At 41.8% G+C, this 15,140-nt stretch overlaps 1 protein-coding gene across 1 annotated transcript in view; it reads right to left on the reverse strand.

Annotated features, from left to right (window-relative positions):
• pacrg (PARK2 co-regulated) overlaps positions 1-15,140 on the reverse strand; it is an 86,387-nt gene that overhangs the window by 51,369 nt on the left and 19,878 nt on the right. The window contains exon 2 of the mRNA XM_022672634.2: positions 13,216-13,350. Coding sequence (XP_022528355.2) covers positions 13,216-13,350 — 135 coding nt within the window. The remainder of the gene's footprint in view (positions 1-13,215; positions 13,351-15,140) is intronic.

Below are 15,140 nucleotides of genomic sequence, written 5' to 3' on the forward strand. Positions count from 1 at the left end.
AAAAGAACTAAAACTCAATAGAAGAAACACCCCTAAGGACTTAAAGGGAAAACTTTGATATCTCTTTTCCATCAAACGTGCTGGTGATTGTTAGTTCCTCTGACTTAGCGGACCTTTTAAGAACGACTTGCTTTTCCACTGGTTTAAGGAGTGATTTTGAGCTGTTCCTGTGATGAATAATGGCAGGAAAAAGCGGTGCTGTTCATTTATACGTTCAAACCTTTTACATTTATTCTATAATTTTAAGGTTAAAATATAATCTAATATAATAAAAGCAACACATCTATTTACACAGATTCTCGTAAGCCACGGATTCTGCGGAAAAACACAGAACTGTTTGGGATTTTGGCACCAGCAGCACCTGGTGAGTGGAAAAGCTTGATTAGATGAACTGAGACTCAAAAGAAGGAACCTGAGGAAGAAGCAGAGCAATGAGAGGGGCAAATACTCTCAGTGCTGCTGTTGGATTGGATGGTCAGCGGGTGGGTGGCATGTTGGCTGCACTGGGGTCTTTCTCTCTCTCTTTTTTTTTTCCTCAGAGAGTCTGAACAGGAATGTCTCCGCTGATCCACAACAAAGGCGGCAAGGAGGGCACTTTCATCTGCAGTGTGACGACGCTGCTTGTGCGCCGGCATCTAAGTGTGTGTGTGTGTAAGTGTGTGTATATATGTGTGTGTGTGTGTGAGAGCCATCAGCCCACTGCATAATTCCAAGGCACTTTGTACAGTGCATTAATCACAGAGAGCCTTGAGCGCTTCCACCGATCCAAACACGCTGACCTTCAGCTTACACAAAAGACATTAGGGCCGTCTATCTGCTTAACGTACGGAGAGAGAAAGAGAGGGAGAGGGGGAGAGGGCGGGCGAGAGAGAGAGAGAAGGAGAGGTTGGGTGGAGGTGGGGGGGGGTAGGGCTTTCAAGGTAATGAAATCCTGCCATAATTTAAAGTAAAGACTGGAGGGGGACAGACCCGGGCCGGCGTCTGAAAAAAGAGTGGGACAGATTAAATTGGATTTGTTTTTTTTTTCCCTCTTTTCTTTTAAATCAGGCTTAAGAGCGCGAGCGAAGGAGCTCTCCTTATTTACTCTCTTCCCTACTTCCCACAAAGCAAGATAACTGCATTACGCTGCAGAATGAATGGAATCATTTCCAAACCAATTAACCTCTGACAGAACGGATGAGAGGTCCGGAATGAGAGAGAGAAAGAGAGAGAGAGAGAGAGAGAGAGAGAGAACAGCAGTAGAAAGCAGCAGTTCAGAGTGTACGTCTATCTACGGGGGTGAGTGCGAGAGTGACAGGGAGGTCCAGATTGTGATAAAGAGGACGAGACAGTGGCCCTCGGGCTACAGGACACAGCATGGACAGCCCACATGCATGCTTCTCCCTCTCTCGCGCTCTCTATTGCTCTATCGCTCTCTCTCTCTCGCTCTCTCTCTCCTGGCTCATTCTCTATGCCGGAGTGCCGCTCTCACCCAGCTGCCGCTGCTCCATTTAGTTAATTAAAGGCTCCATTTGGAGCTGCAGCCCGCTGGCAGTGTGCATGCCAATCAATAGCTGCCTGATTCAGAGTGGGGGCGAGGCGGGAAGGGGGTGTACCCAACACGCTCCACGCTGCACTGAACGCTGTACATGCCGCACCGATACAGTCGCACTGGGATAGTAACCAACGAACCAACACGTCTGGAAAGGAGCGAAATGCAGGCCTGGATGTAAACCTGCATTAAGCTCCAGCATAAAGAAACTAATAGTAATAGTAATGCTGACATGGCAAAAGCATTGGACAGCAGAATGTGAACTGATCGTGAACCCCCACACCTGTATAAGTTATTGGGGTTATTATGGAGAGTTTCAGCGAGGCTTCATAGAGGATGCCAGATGTATGGAACAGACATTAATTTACATAACATTCCTCAATCCACTGTCACATCTGTACTAAGGAATACATATGACAAATGACATTACCACCCATAGATGACAGAGCAATCAAATCCTGAAGGTCAATGCAGTGTTCTATAGCTTCTATGGGGTATGGGACAAAGGTCACAAGACATGCAGTGAACCACGATCCAGACCCAAGTAGCGGTGTTCTATCTACAGGAAAAAAAATAAGAGATCAATTAAAAATGATGAGTTTCTTTGATTTTACCAAATTGAAAGCCTCTGGAATATAATAATCAAGAGGAAGATGGATGATCACAAGCCATCAAACCACCAAACTGAACTGCTTGAATTTTTGCACCAGGAGTAAAGCAGCATAAAGTTATCCAAAAGCAGTGTGTAAGACTGGTGGAGGAGAACAAGCCAAAATGAATGAAAAATGTGATTAAAAACCAGGGTTATTCCACCAATTATTGATTTCTGAACTCTCAAAACTTAATGAATATTAACTTGTTTTCTTTGCATTATCTGAGGTCTGAAAGCTCTGCATCTTTTTTTTTTGTTATTTCAGCCATTTCTCATTTTCTGCAAATAAATGCAAATGACAATATTTTTATTTGGAATTTGAGAGAAATGTTGTCTGTAGTTTATAGAATAAAACAACAATGTTCATTTTACTCAAACATATACCTATAAATAGCAAAATCAGAGAAACTGATTCAGAAACTAAAGTGGTCTCATTTAAGTGTAAGAAAAGAATCAGTGTAAGGTTTAAATTCAAATTAATTTATATTAGTGTGCAACTCATGTCGGTGATAACGACAGGACAGGACAGGACATAGCGCATCTTATCGTCCATTTATAGTACCAGCTGTGATGTCTGCTTTGGCAACCTACAAGAGTGCATGATCTATAGGCCCTGCTGCAACATATGGGGGAAAACGTGCTGCAAGATGCCTTACAGAACCTGTATATCTTCAAGCTCAGACATAGCTCATTTGGTATCCAGGCTAAAGGTGGCCTAACAAGGTAGTAGAGCCTCCCTTTATTTTTACATGTTTTATTCAATTTCAAAAAATCCTTTTGGTGCCATATTTGTTTTAGTTTAATGAGTGTAAATAGCCAAAACAAAAGAATGTATAATTGTGGATAATATATGATACTTAAGAAAATCTGCACATTCCTCAGCATTAGTCTGCCTCTGCAGGTTACCTCATCAGGCCTACCTGAATAAGTAAAAGCATGGACAGGTTTAATAAGTGCTTGGTAAAAAACGATCTTGTGAAGAGCAATATGAGATTTATTGCCGACGGTTTAGTGGGACTCGCTGGCTAATGTGTCTTTTTTAATGTGTCAGTGCAGGCCAAGCTTTTACCTCCAGAGGCTGTTATTGAGGAAGAGCAAGAGCGAGCGAGAGAATGAGAGAGAGAGAGAGAGAGAGAGAAAGATAGAGACAGAGGGAGGAGAGAGGGAGGAGAGAGTGTCCCTGAGGGCCACTCTGGAGATTCATGGGCTTTTCCAGCAATGCTGTGACATCATCGTGTCAAAATGCCTGCGTGCATTAACCGCAAGGCCGTGCTGGAATCGTTAGAGCTCGTTAAGCTGGATGGGTCTAAGAGCAAATGCGCATTAGCAGATCAATACGCCGCATCTTAACTAATAGGCTGTTAGCTAAATTAACGAAAGGATTTAAGTTCAGCCATCACTCCGCAAGGTAAAATCCACATTTCTGTTACAGATCCCAGTTTCGACCTTCATCTCTCTCTGGCTCCACCCCAAAACCACCTCCCATCACTGCCTCCACTTGCTGCTGTGCTCAGTTGATCCTCGCCAATTTGTGTTTTTTGTTGCCCTAAAGCTGCCTAAAACCAGATGCTCACTAGTACACAAGTAAGAGTTTACTAACTGCAGGTTTACACAACATTACCGAAACAAAACAGATGACACAACTCACCAACAACCCTATCTCCAGAAGAAACTCAACATTTCTACTTTCAGAATAACCTTAAAATCTTTACATCCAGAAGAAAACCAAACTTACCTCATGAAAACAAGACAAAGCACTACAAACAAGAACTCACAAACTCCATCCCCAGAAAAGGCAAAAAACCCTTACTGCTAGAAAATCCTGAGAACTGCATCTCCAGCAACCTCAACTCACAACTTCCATCCTCAAAAGTAGGCGAACACCCTTAATGCTAGAAAAACCTCAAAACTTCCCAAAGAATTGCAACCTAAAATCCAGAAAAATGTATTCTCCAGAAGCAACTCAAAACTCAACTTTTTTCTTTGTTAGAACCTTAAGCACTTAACCTCTAGAATAACCCCAACAACCTTCCCTCCATAAGAACCCAACACTTTGCTTCGAGAAGACCCTCAACAACCTCTCCTCTGTAAGAATCTCAGAATGTTAACCTCTAGAAGAACATCAAAAACTTCACCTCTAAAAGAACCTCAACAACCTCTGCTCTATAAGAACCTCAAACACTTTACCTCTAGAAGAACCTCAACAGCCTTAAAGAACCCCAACCACCAACCCTCTGTAAGAACCCCAAACACTTGACATCTAGAATAATTCCAACAAACCCCTCTCTGTAAGAACCTGAAGAACTTCACCTCCAGAAGATCCCCAAAACCTTTTCTCCATAAAAACCTCAAACACTTCCCCTCTTAAGGAAGTCCAACAATCTCACCTCCGGAATAATCCCAACCACCTCCCCTCTGTAAGAACCCCAAACATTTAACCTCTAAAATAATCAAAACAAGCACCACTCCAAAAGATCCTTAAGCACTTCACCTCTAGAAGAACCTCAACAGCCTCACTTTGAGAAAAACCTCAAAAACTTCACCTCCGAAAGATCTCCAACAACCTCTCAACCATAGAAACCTTAAACACTGTACCTCCAGAAAAATCCCAACAACCTCCCCTCCATTAGAACCTTAAACACTTCACCTCTAAAATAACCTCAACAGCCTCACCTTGAGAAAAAAAAACAAAAAAACTTCACCCCCAGAAGATCTCCAACAACCTTTCCACCATAGGAACCTCAAACACTTTACCTCTACAAAAATCCAAACAAGCTCCCAAATGTAAGAACCTCAAACACTTCAACACTAGAACAATCCCAACATCCTCCCCTCGATAAGAACCTCAAACAATTCACCTCCAAAATTCCGACAACTACTCTCCAGAAGATATCCAACAACAACCACTCCTTAAGGACCTGAAATATTTTGCCTCTAGTATAATCCCAACAACCTCACCTGTAAAAACAGACCCCCCTAAAAACTTGGCTCAGGAAAACGTTAGAATGTCTCTAGAAGATCTGCAACAACCACCAACTACCAATCTCTAACATCCAACATTTTGAAGATGTCCAGGCATTTTACCAGTTTCCTACAAATAACTGGGACTTGTTGACTGTTGACTCCTGAGAACCACTTTTCTCTTTAAGAGTGTGAGGTAGAGAAGTCTGCTTTGTTGCTGTAGTTGGTCTTTTCAGGTCTTTGGGTTGGTTTGGGGGTCAGGCTGCAGGTGTTGGGTGTGGGGTCAGGCTGCAGGTGTTGGGTGTGGGGTCAGGCTGCAGCAGTGTGTAGAGTTTTGGATGAGAGGAGGTGAGGATGAGGATGAGGAAGCCTTTAGCTCACAGATGAGATTTCTCTGTGTGTGTTCTGTCTCCCTGCCTACCCAGCATGCCTTAGACTTGCTGTCCCTGGAGGGTGGCAGTCTGCCTCACCACATGATGCTGCCTGTGTGTGTGTGTGTGTGTGTGTGTGTGATATTTCCAGAGCTGTTTCCTGTCCTCCCTGAGCCCCAGAGAGTGCGCTCCTATCAGCCCCGATTTCCACTCTGTTTTTTTTTTCTTGGCTGCTTTATTTCTGTCCCGAGAGAGGAGGCGCTCCGTATCTCTCAGGAGCACGCCGTGTGCGTTGAGTGTGTGTGTGGTTAGCGCCATTCTGCCTCGGATTCATTTATTCTGTCCCAGAGAGACGGCGTGCCCTGCAGATAAGCTCCACAGCGTTCACACAGGCTAACACTCAGCGCCCTGCATCTACACACCATCTAAATGAAGCGTTAACCTTTAGCAGGGTCAAACCTGAGCCTGCCTGCAGAACCACACTGCGGCACTCAGCCCAGTATAACACAACACATGAGACACACACAACACATGCGTACACATGAGACACTTGTGATTTAGGGGTGGGGTAATACACTGCCTGGTCAAAAATAATTTAAGATTTATTTCAATTAAGTGTTGCTGGATTAATTTTTCACCAAGATCTTGCAGCAGCATTGATGATGGTAGAGTCTGACCACTGCACAAAGCAACTCTTCTCCATCCAGCACATCCCAAAGATTCTCAATGAGGTTAAGATCTGGACTCTGTGGTGAACTCTCTCTCAATCCATGTGTGAAAATGATGATCTCATGCTCCCTGAATCCTGAACTCTTTCACAATTCCAGCCCCATGAATTCTGGCATTGTCATCTCGGAATATGGCCGTGCCATCAGGGAAGAAAAAATCCATTGATGGAATAATCTGGTCTATATTCAGTATATTCAGGTATTGAGGTCAGCTGACCTCATTCTTTCAGCACATACTGTTGCTGAACCTAAACCTTCAGACCAACTGCAGCATCAACCAACCCCACATCATTTACTTACTTAAATCCAGGTGAAGACTTTTTTTTGCACAGGAAGTGTATATAAATATTGTGATATATAATTTCCTTTTGATATACATTACAAGACATGGCATCAAATATCAATATTTTTATTGTAACTCTTCCAAAGCTTTACACTTCCTAAGACTCGTCACACAATTTGACTTTCATTATTTCACATGGTGGCACTAAACAAATGAATAGAGTAAACGAGAAGAATCGTGAAGAATATTGAATGTTGAATGTCAGATTCTGTAAAACTGAGACCAATAAATTCATAATTCCTGGTATTTTATTATACCATGAATTTTGTTTTTAGTTTTTTTTCGGCAACGCACCTTCTAATTTTTTTTTTCCAGACTATGAAAGAACACATGAGAAATCATGTGTTAATAAACTTCTAAAATAAAAAAAATTAAACTTTCAAAATTTAAAAATTAAAAACAAACCAAAATACTCTGTGAAAAGCATTAAGATGAGCTTTTACCTGGAGTATTGTTAACTTGCGGTTTCTAAGGCTGGTAATTCTGAACTTATTCCCTGTAACAGAGGTAAATCTTTGGGCCCTATTGTACACCCTGCAAAGGGCACGTTGCAATGCTCTTTGCTATCTTACACCCCCTCAAAAGCCAGTTTTCGCATCTTTTGCCCGCGCTGTCAAAGTAGCGTCGGAGTTTGGGAATAAATCTACACTGATTGGCGTTTTGGTCTGGAACTGATGTTTGATCAGGTAAATTTCTGACGTGCTGTTTTACACAGAGTCAGAGCTCACTCTGTTAGCACAGAATAAAATCAAGAATAATTTCTGTTCATCTAAATTCACACAAACAGTGCGGTCTGGGTCAAAAATCATCTTTGTTGGAATGGAAACTCATTCCATAGTGGTTAATAATTTGACTCAGAGGCAACATATAAAGAGAAAACAGGAGAGGAACAAGTATGGACAAATATGAAATACCGTATGGAAGATCATAAGATCATAGTTTTAGGAAGTGTTGCTATTTATAATAAAAACAAATATTTTGTACCTGCTAAATAAGAATAAAACCATTTGAGAACATTGCCTGGAACCTTTCCCTCTGGTAACCATCCACATTCCTACTTATGTACAGGATCAGCTCTGATTGGGTTGCTGCATCTGTTGTGTGTGTGTGTGTATGTGTGTGTGTCTGTGTGTGTGTGTGCATCATGTTGAGTTTATGAAAGAATACAGAAAAATGAATATAAGTGCTCTGCCTTAATGCTGCATCTGCAGCCGTCTGCACTTTAACGTAACACACACACACACACACACACACACACACACACACACACACACACCACTCCCTGGGCTCCTTTTATGGCTCTCTCCTCCTCCTGCTCTCGGAATAATTCAATCTTGTGAGAGGAGATGGATGTGTGTCCCTGCGGAGTACTTACGCTCTCCATTTCCTAAAGCACTTGATCAGATTAATTGATCGCCCCCTAAAGCCCCCCTCCCCCCACAAAGCCCCTGAAGAGGAGTCTCAGGGCCACAAATCGGGTTTGCATTGATGCTCTTATGAAATGCATTTTCGATTTTATTCAGCGCCACCGAGCCGAGAGAGGAGGAGGAAAAAAAATCAAAGGCGAGGAAGAAGGGAATGTGCTGAGGAATGCAGAGAGACCATCAAACAAACAGCGGGAATCCGGACCTCCCGGGTCGCGTAGAGGGCTGTGTCCGTCAGTGCTGGACCCACTCCACACAAATAAATAAAGCCACGGTTCAGGAAAAACCCACCCAGTTTTAACTAAAGCTATCTATCAGATGAGTTGCGTTTGAAAATTGAATAGAATTGAATAGGAATAGTACCATGGCAGCCGCCTAGCAAAACTTTAGCAACCAACTAGGGGTGGGACGATATATCTATACGGTAAAGTATCGTATCATTTTCGTTTGCAATACTCTACTGATACACAGCATCAAATATCAACATAATTTATAGAAACATAGGCACTCCAACACTCAACTTCACAACATTCTCCCTCCAATGTGAGCCAACGGAGTCACTTCTTCATTACTCCACATGGGGGCTTTAATCAAATCCTGTTGGCGGAGCGGTTAGCTGGAGCAGTGTGTAAACAAGGGACACACCTGGGAGTAAACAAGTAATCAACCAATTAGAACACGGGAGAGGAAGAGCATGACTGAGTCACATGTTCAGCAGAGTCATTGTAGTCCATTGTGAGAGCATGCTGGGAGTTAGAGTTTTTAGGGCTAACAGGGACTAGAGCAGGGAGACTGATAGCATCAGACGTGAAACAATGCTTTCTTTGTTCTGAGACTCCTCCTCTTAAACATAATCTTAAGCAAATACCTTGTATATTCTGACTCCTCCTCCTCATTGTAAATGGTTCTAATTATTGCCTTGTTTATGCTGAGACTCCTCCCTTTGACCATCATTGGTCTCAAGCAAAGCTCTTGTTTATTTAAAGACTCCTTCGCCTCATTGTAATTGGTCCCAATCGGTGCCTTGTTTGTTCTAAGACTCCTCCTACTTACTGTGATTGATCTTAATCACTGTCATGTTCTGAGACTCCTCCCCCTAATTGAAATTGTTCCTAATCACTTGCCTCACAATCCTCTTTACTGTAATTGGTCTGAAGCACCACCAGTCAGTTTATGTACAGTATATCAGTATATTCTCCACCTCCTCAGTGTAATTAGTTTTAATCACTGCCTAATTTACTGCAAGACCACCAAGTCCCCCCCACCCAGGATTGGAACTAAATACTGTTAAGACTGATTAACATAAACGAACTCGTGACTAGGTGCCCTGTGTTGTGTCTCTCTTTCTCCATCTTTTCTTCCTCCCTTTCACTCTCTTTCTTATATCTCTCGCCTTCCACCTCACTCTTCATTCTCTCTCTCCTCCCCTTCATCATTTCCAATGCAATCCCACCCTTGGACACAAACTGTGGTTGGTGGTCTCTAGCTAACAGTGAGGCAGTGCCCCGAAGCTTTAGAAATAACAGCAGGACCACCTGCAACACACACACACACACGTCTAGCACTCACTCTTATCAGCCTGCTGCATATGCTCCTCACACACACACTCACTCACACACACACACACACACACACTGTAGTACTCCAGCTGAGAGAGAAAGAGACAGAGGGAAAGAGAGTGTGAGAGAGAGGGGTATTAGAGCACTCAGAGAAACTAAAAATATTCCTCCTCCCCCTCAGGTGCTCTAATATCACACACACACACACACACACACATACACAAACAAAAGAGCCCTTGACATTTTAACACTCCAATATTCCCTCCAGCACTTTTACCTGCACACACACACACCTGCAGATACACTGTGTGTGAAAGTTCTATGTAACTTGAGTGAAGATTTAAAGGGCACATATAAGTCAAGTACAGGCTCTAATTAGAGTGAATATAAATATATTAATATAAATATATTAATAACACTTTAATTAGTGCAGACATGAACATATATATCAGTTTTAATTTCCCGTTCAGTATGAATTTTCCATATACTGCCAAACAGCATACTAATGCAAGCCAAGCAGCATAACCAACCGTCTATTAGTGGGTTCTGTGATTGGTTAATTTTGTAAGATCTGCTTCAACTTATTATCATTATAAGTTAATATCTCCCATATTAAATGCTTATTAAAACACACTTTTACTGTCACTGGACTCAAGCAAGGGAACTGTGCCACTGTGCCACTGACTAATTTGTACCCCTGATAACCGTCAACCGCAATAACATTGCTATAAATAACAGATTTTTTTTTTTTCTGCAGAGAAGCGCTAGAAGAGCTGCACTGTTAAAATAACAATCCACCAAAGTTTAAGGGCACCTGGCTCTTAAAAGGAATACACAATAATAGGTTTATTTCACATTATGCCCAAAACACATCCATGATTAATTAAGAGAATTACTACATGCCACGTTGGCCTGCATGGAAAATGTGCACCCCAAATGTCCTGTTCCCCCCAGTGTAAGTTTATTTATCCAAAGTAAATAAAAAAAAAGCGTACAGATGAAGCTTCCCCTATTATTTAATCAGAAACGTGCTGAATAGAACTATCCATGCCATTTGGGATCAGAAGGACCCAATTATTCCATAAACTAAATTTGACTAAAACTAGTTTCGAACATAAAATTGGATTAGAATTCTTATCTGGCCCAGGTTTCTGTCTGAACTGGCTGTAGAAACTTTTGACTGGGATTTCCCTCAATTTGATTTGAATCAATAACATTTAATGTTGTCATGTGACCACTAGATGGTAGGGGCATAAGTCCAAACCGTCATTGTTTTAGAAAAATTAGAGTGAATATTAATAACAAATGAAAGGTTTGCATTTCTTTTGCACATTAAAGTTTTCTGTGATACTGGATTTATTATAAAGCACTAAGTGCGCAGACACAGTGTGGAGGTCAGATGAAGGGCAGTAGAGGTGTGTTTGCAGTGTAAAGAACTAAACCCACAGGATGTTAAAGAGAAGAGCGCTGGAGTTGGAGAGAAGGCCGCACGCCAGCAGCCGCAGCAGTGAGATTAATAAGCAGAACAGCTGCATTAGATATGACAGCAACAATTTCATACAACACTTACCGCTGCCAGCAATCCGCTGTACACGCGCATGGAAGAGAGAGAGAGACATTATTTTTTCAATAGCGGAGGAAGATTCACTTTTAAATCTGCTCTCAATAATTAATAGTGAAGCTTTCACTATGCTTTCACCTGGAAACCGAAACGAGAGATGAGAGAAAGAGAGAGAGAGAGAGAGAGAGAGAGAGAAAGAGATGATGATATTCACTGCTGACTCCTTTACCAGATCCACATGGTTAGTGATGATCAAGGGAACACTGAACCTCCACACTGCCTGTTACTTTACACTAACAGTGGGGGCTACATGACCCTACAAGGTCTATACATGACTCTACAGGACCCTACAGAACCTCACAGGATCCTTTAAAAGCCAAAAGGACCCTGCAGGACCCCACAGAACGCTACAGGACACGTCAAAAAGTCTAGACAATCCGACAGGACATTTGAGAAGCTCCTACAGTTCACTACATGACCATACAGAATCCTATAGAAGCCTAAAGGAATATCCTTGTGTGACCAAACTCTACAGAACCATTAAAGACCCAATATGTGACCATACTTAACCCAATGTAACAATACAGGACCCTACTTGAACATACAGGACCCTACATGAACATACAGGACCCTAGGTGACCATACAGGACCCTAGGTGACCATTCAGGACACAAATGACCCTACATGCCCATACAGAACCTTATGTGACAATACAGAACCCTACAGGATCCTTCAAAGCCCTACAGGACTTTACAGAGGCCCACAGGTCCATACAGCCCTCTACATAACTGTATATGATCATAAGGAACCCTACAGGACCTTATGTGACCACACATACCCCTATGACCTCTTGGATGCGTTGTTGCTGCACTCTTGGGGTAATTTTGGTCAGCCGGTCCCTCCTAGGAAGGTTTACCACTGTTCCACATTTTTGCCATTTGTAGATAACGGCTCTCACTGTGGTTCAGTAGAGTCCCAAAACTGTAGAAATGGCTTTATAACCTTTACAGACTCATAGATTTTAATTACTTGCTTTCTCATTTGTTACTTAAAATCTTTGGATATTGGGATGATATCTAGCTTTTGCGTATCTTTTGGTGGACTTCACTTCTGTCAGGCAGGTCCTGTTTAACTGATTTTTTATTTAGAATAGGTGTGGCAGTAATCAGGCCTAAGTGTGGATAGAGAAATTAAACTCAGGTGTGATAAACCACAGTAAAGTTATGTTTTAACTGGGTAGGGGGGGGCACACACTTTTTCACACAGGGCCAGGTAGGTTTGGATTTTCTCCCTATGATTAAAATATTTGTGTTTACTTGTGTTGTCTTTGACTAATATTTGAATATGTTTGGTGATCTGAAACATTTAAGAGTGACAAACATGCAAAAAAATGAAGTGAGCAAACACTTTTCACACCACTGTATTTATAACCCTAAAGAACCTAATAGGACCATTCATTTCCCTAAGTGATCCTACATGACCCAAAATCTCAATGATACATTTTATTTGATAAAGTTTAAAATCAAACACCTATAATGCATTTCAAAATGTAGTGTACAGACGATGCACACTAGATTTTACAATGTGTCCCATAATCAGAGAGGTACAAACTGAGATTATTTTTTGTTTGGTCGGTCCCTAATTAGTTCACTATACATAGTAAATGCTATACAGGTCTCTACATGGCAATACAGGACCTTACAGGACCTTACAACCAAAGCTAAACCAAACCAAAACCAAGCTTAACCAAGAAACAAGTCCACAAGTCCAAGGTAACAGAAAGCTGAGATGAATAGAAAATCAATCCCAATAGAGAGATAAGCGGAACTGAGGCAAATGGTGAACAAAGCTGAGCAGAGAACCCAGCGAAACAAAGAGCTAAGCTGAGTGGATGCATGTGTGTTTGTGTGTTTTATAACTCTCCAGAATGAGTTTATTAAATGTCATTATGTTGTTGTTGTTATATAACATAAACACGCTCATTATTATTTCATTATCATGTAAGTGTGGTTCTTTCCCCTCCAGTACTTGAACAGGTTAGACAGTCTACCGCACTCGGTCTACAGTTTTCTGATGGTACAGTACCTTCCAGGCGATGCGGTTGCCCTTGGTGTCGTGCTCCAGGGCGATAGGGAAGTCCCCGCGCTCGTAGAACTTGCGGAAGGACGTGGGTTTGTATGGGCGCTCTCTGAACGCTCCTGCTGCAGGAGGACCCACTACCTGTATATGTATATATACATACAGAGAGAGAGAAAGGGAGGGAGAGAGGGAGGGAGGGAGGACAACAATAGTTTAAGTCATTTATTCTCTTCCCAGAGCATTCATAGTTCAGCAGTTAGCTCTCAGCTATATTTTTCTAAGCCTATGTTTATTAGTTTCCTTCCTTTAAAAACATAAACATCATTATTCAATGTTAAAACATGACGGCACAGAGGCGAAGCGAGGGAGAGCAAATAAACAACAATTAGAGGGAAAACAGCGGAGAGATGAAGCTCAGACAAACAAACGTCTACTTCACACACATTTCAGCATGCAAACAGTAAATTACGATAAACTGTTTTCTACTGTTGTTTTTGTTTGTGATTCTTTTAAAATAAATATACAGGGATGCACTATATATGTGACAACCGAAAATATTAATCCAAAAAAAACATTCACCACATTCACCAGTAAGAGCAGAGTGTGAAGGTTCAATAAGCAGGGTAAGAGAACAGTTTTTCTCAAAATATTGCAATGCACACAACATTATGTGTGACATACCAGAGCTCAAAAGCCACGGTATCCAGGGTAATGTCAGCACACCACCAAGAAGGATCAACCACATCCAACAGGATTAACTGTGGACGCTGTAAGAGGAAGCTGTCTGAAAGGGATGTTCGGCTGCTATCCAAAAAACATAAAACCACGGCTGCTCAAATCACGGCAGAATTCAATGTGCAATGTGCAGAATTCAACTCTCCTGTTTCCACCAGAACTGTCCATCACCACAATAAATTATTGTGGTCTAAAACCAGATGTTTCAGTTTTATTGTCCAACCCCTGTTTTCTATATGGATATTATTGTCAGTTTCAGTCCTTTTCAGAATGAGCCGTTTAAGGGCTCTGTCACTTTTGTGCAAATAGGATGTTGCTAAGCACTACACTTCCTGGAGTGTCTTACAATCTGTCAGAATAAAAGTGTGGATCATATAAACATTATAGTGTATTATAGCGCGCCCCCTACATTTCCTGGAGTGTAATACAATCTGTCAGAGTAAAAGTGTGGATCATATAAACATTATTGTGCATTATAGAGCACCCCCTACATTTCCTGGAGTGCAATACAATCTGTCAGAATAAAAGTGTGGATCATATAAACATTATTGTGCATTATAGAGCGCCCCCTACATTTCCTGGAGTGCAATACAATCTGTCAGAATAAAAGTGTGGATCATATAAACATTATAGTGGATTATAGAGCGCCCCCTACATTTCCTGGATTATATTACAGTCTGTCAGAATAAGAGTGTGGATCACATGAACATTGCTTATGTTTTTATTTTAACCATGCATCAGTATTTTCGATAATCAGTGAGTAACTGTTGCAGCTCTAGGATCAGGCAGGTTGCAGCAGTGCCAGAGCAAGCGAATGATCCCACCCTCCCGTCTCTCTCTGCTCCTCTAATTCTATTTCTCTCGCTCTTTCTCAGATGGATGCTTGCTGAAGGCCCGTCAAATCAGCAGCTCAGATGAAGCTGCATTTTCATTTATAACTCATGCTCTTCCTCCTTCTCTTTCCTTCTATCGCTCCATCTCTCCAGTTCTGTCTCTATGTCGTTCTTCCTCGCTCTCTCTCTCTCACTCCCTCTCTCTCTAAATTTCATTTCCTGCCAATGCTCCACCGGAGAAGCTGGATGCATCACCTGTTTGTTGAGACAGCAGCCCTCTCTCTCGCTCTCTCTTTCTCTCTTACTCTCCTTCACTCTCTCTCTCACACTCCATATTCCTCTTCTATTTTCAGTTGAGCGATT

This window comes from Astyanax mexicanus, chromosome 14, assembly GCF_023375975.1.
Source record: "Astyanax mexicanus isolate ESR-SI-001 chromosome 14, AstMex3_surface, whole genome shotgun sequence".
Classification (NCBI taxonomy): domain Eukaryota; kingdom Metazoa; phylum Chordata; class Actinopteri; order Characiformes; family Acestrorhamphidae; genus Astyanax; species Astyanax mexicanus.